Source organism: Monopterus albus, unplaced genomic scaffold (genome assembly GCF_001952655.1).
Source record: "Monopterus albus unplaced genomic scaffold, M_albus_1.0 scaffold65.1, whole genome shotgun sequence".
Classification (NCBI taxonomy): Eukaryota; Metazoa; Chordata; class Actinopteri; order Synbranchiformes; family Synbranchidae; genus Monopterus; species Monopterus albus.
Genome location: NW_018127945.1, coordinates 2,086,502 through 2,090,412, shown reverse-complemented (window position 1 = coordinate 2,090,412; position 3,911 = coordinate 2,086,502). Strand labels below are relative to the sequence as shown.

Genomic DNA, 3,911 nt, shown 5'->3' with positions numbered 1-3,911 from the left:
GGAGCCAGAGATCCTGCTGACTGATAGGGGATCAAATATTTATTTCATTTATGAAAATGCAAATTAATGTATAACTTTTTTTGTAATGATTTTTCTGGATTTTTTTGTTATTGTTGTGTCTCTCACTGTTCAAATAAACCTACCATTGAAATTGTAGACTGATCATTTCTTTGTTAGTGGGCAAACTTACAAAATCAGCTGGGGTTCAAATAATTTTTTCCCTGACTGTATGTACATATCCCCATGCAAGGGGCAAGTAAACAGTAAACCAACATAAGGCTGTGTAATATAGCAAAATGTATTAATATTCTCTCTACTAAATAAAAGTAGTATTTCACTTTTCTTTGTGGCAGATGATGCTGACATGGGTATTTGCTGCTTTATTTTATCACAAAACTCTTGTTTTTGTTTTCCCAAATGTAGTGTTTCACCTACAGCACTCATGCATTCTTTGACAACTCCTCCATCAGTAAATGGCTTTTTGTGTTGAGCCAAAATCCAAGCAACTATGAGGGAACACTCATGAGCACGTTGTTGGGCTCAGGATCCTGGTGGACTGGTCATATTGGTCTTTGAGACTACTTATTTTCTGTGATCTCACTTCAGATTTGAGTGGGTACATTTGTTCAAAACCTTGATGTTTTGTCTCATAATGGCGTTTCACATTGGCACTTTTAATAAGTGTCACAGTTTCTGAACACATGAGACACGCTAGTTTAGTGCTCCCAGTGGTAAGTATGAACAGAAATGAGTCTGTCCATTCTGGATTAAATGTTCTATTTTCACTGTCCACTTTTATTTTCTTGGAGAGTGCCATTTGTTCCTTATTTTTCTCTCCCTTTCTCCGTCTCACACGTCTTCAACTTTTCCCGGCATAGTCGTCTGTATATCTCCCGTTCTCCGGTTCTGTCCTACATATATCGCTATCTTTCTTTTTCTTTCTACCGTCTTTTCATGTGTAACTTGCCTCTAACTCTCTAGAGTCGCAATGTTTACTACCTGGAATGCACAGACTTGATTGGCTGAGTGGTATCACGTGGGATGGCTGTTCTGTGCGTTTCCTCATCCACTAAACCACAACCGCAAAGACTACAAAAACTGCGCCGATTAAAATAGATGCACCCCGTCAGGTTTTAAATCATAACCTTCTGTTTTGGCTGTAGGTCCGGGTCCGTATGGGACAGCTTCTAGGTCTGGACCCGGGCCGCAGTTAGTGTTAGTGCCTGTTAGTGATCTCTGCTCTAGAACAAAGAGGGAGAATCCACTGACTAATATGTGTGCGTCTCCTGCAGGTGATCATTGAGAGGTATAAAGGAGAAAAACAGCTACCCATCCTGGACAAGACCAAGTTCTTGGTCCCAGACCACGTCAACATGAGTGAGCTTATCAAGATTATCAGGTAGAGCTCAATTCGTCTCACCCCACCTCCTCTTTATTTTGTTCTTTTCTTTATCTCTTCTTCTACCTTTCCATTCTTTTTTTCTCCTCTTTTCCTTTCATTTCCATTATGCTCATCTTCTCTTTTCCTCTCTTTCCTTTTTTTTCTCTTGTGCCACCAGGAGGCGCCTCCAGCTAAACTCCAACCAGGCTTTCTTCCTGCTGGTCAACGGCCACAGCATGGTGTCTGTGTCGGCTGCCATCTCTGAGGTGTACGAGCGGGAGCGGGACCAAGATGGCTTCCTCTACATGGTGTACGCCTCCCAGGAGACCTTTGGCTCTGCCAGGAGCATCCAGTGAACCACCTTCCTTCTTCTTCCACATGGCGGTGATTGGACAATTGTAGTGTTGAGCCCTTACCAACCCTCTCTCCTTTTTCCTCACCACACACCTTTAGTCTTAACTGTAAGAACTAAAAACACAAACTGCTAAGTCTAAACCCAGTGTACAGTAAAATCACAGCTCAGCAATCGGTTGTGTTCTCTGTATTCTGACTGCAGTGAGCAGATAAACATTTTGTGTCTGCATTCACCCAGCAGCATAAAGGCACAGAGCGGTTGAGTCTGTGTGTGTCTACTGCTTTGCCATCCTCTGGTGAATCATGTCAGCATACCGCCTGTTGACAGTGTTTATTTTCAGTATTGTGGCTATGTGTCTCCTAGGCTGTATTTATGTTAATGTATGTATGCATTTCAGGTAGGGACATTACATGAAAGTGGTGATGCTCCGCCACTTGCATATGAACATACATATATTCATACATATGAGAGGGGATGCACTAGCCGGTGAACAAAGCCAATCTTAATTTTAAGGTGCTTGAGACGGGAACTAGAGCAGGGTTTTGGTGTAGTTGTTTTTAATAGAGATGAGCTTAAAGTTAGGGACTTGTCTTCTTGCTCAGTGCTTTTGCAAGGGGAAAATGATATATGAAGTAGAAAAGCTCTTTGTTAATCAATGCATCTCTGCTGTGTTTGTCACATTCCCTCTGTGGTCTTTCTTCAGTGTTTCCATCCCTCCCTGCCTTGTAGCCTCTTCTTCACTGTAATAAATAAGATGCTAGGAAACTGCTTTTGCTCTCGAAACAGATGATTGTAGTTTATAAAAAAAAAAAAAAAAAAAAACAAGCCTTGGTGTACAAATAATATTGACTTCATGGCTCAGAATATAAAGGGGGTTCCGATGAGAGTGTAACCAAGTTGACTTTGGGCACACTACAAGCTCTGCATGTGGGAATGGAGGAGGATGGTGTTTCTATAAAGGCTGTTGAGAAGACGGGCTTCCCATTTCTTTTTACTTATTTCCTTTGTCACACATGATCAAAGCGGTGGTCTAGGAGTAGACCTACAGGGTTTTTTTTTCCTCCCACAGCTGTCACTGTTGTTCTGTTTGGCTTCACTGAAATGCAACTGTCAGTCTGTGTGGGAGCTTCCATGTGCCCAGTGGGTGGACAAACACACAATGAAAATCCTGTGTCTAGATAGTCCTCCACTCTCTGTGCTGTCATGCTTCTCCTCCTCCTCTACACCATCTTAACAGATCTGAGGTTTAGCTGCTTTTATATTGCAGTATTTTATCATTTTGTTTCTTTTAATGTGATTTTTATTTCACAGTTTGACATGTCTTTACTCTTCACTGTCGATATTATGTGAATGAGATTTTTTTTCTCACTAGTAAACATTTTTCAGTGCTGTCTTCTGTTTCTCTCAGACACATGGCCTCCTCTTACGTATGTATGTTTGTATTTTATAAACAATTAAAAAAAAATGGGAAAAAGTTGTAGTGTATACTTGTGTTATTCTCACTATAAAAATAAGGCATAAAAATCAATCCATAGTTTGCAACTGTTAGATTACATTACATATCTGTGAGTTTTGCGTATTGTGTGGATGCCGTGAAGCAGCCACACTATTGTCATCCTGGTCTTTATTGTGTGGATGCTGAAAAGCATCCACACAATGTTATCCAATTATTTATTGAAAAGCATCCATACTATATTATCCAATTATTGTGTGGGTGCTGAATCAGCAGCCACACTATTGTTATCCTGGTCTTTATTTTTATTGTGTGGATGTTGAGTCAGCAGCCACACTATTGATATCCTGTTCTTTATTGTGTGGATGCTGAAAAGCATCCACACAGTTATCCAATTATTTATTGTGTGGAAGTTGAGTCAGCAGCATCCACAGTATGTTATCCAATTATTGTGTGGATGCTGATTTAGCAGCTCTAGCAGCAGCATCCACACTCTGGTTTCCTGGCATTTATTTTTTATTATTCTGTTTTTGTCACCTAATTTCTTCAGCATACTTTCAGCTATAAAAGCCATTCAGGTATCAAAATGTTCAGCTTTTTAAGGACATGCTTGCTTGTATTTTTCTTGTTTGTAACATTTATACTTTTTAAACTATTTAGCTTTATTAGCAAAATTTTGCCCATTGAAATTAATGGGAAAATCTTCAAATCTTAATAACTTT

General features: G+C 39.9%; 1 protein-coding gene across 1 annotated transcript in view; it reads left to right on the top strand.

Moving 5' to 3' along the window:
* Positions 1-2,558, top strand: part of map1lc3b (microtubule-associated protein 1 light chain 3 beta) — a 13,415-nt gene extending 10,857 nt beyond the window's left edge. The window contains exons 3-4 of the mRNA XM_020604398.1: positions 1,293-1,399; positions 1,560-2,558. Coding sequence (XP_020460054.1) covers positions 1,293-1,399; positions 1,560-1,737 — 285 coding nt within the window. The 3' untranslated portion in view covers positions 1,738-2,558. The remainder of the gene's footprint in view (positions 1-1,292; positions 1,400-1,559) is intronic.
* Positions 2,559-3,911: the final 1,353 nt, after the last annotated feature.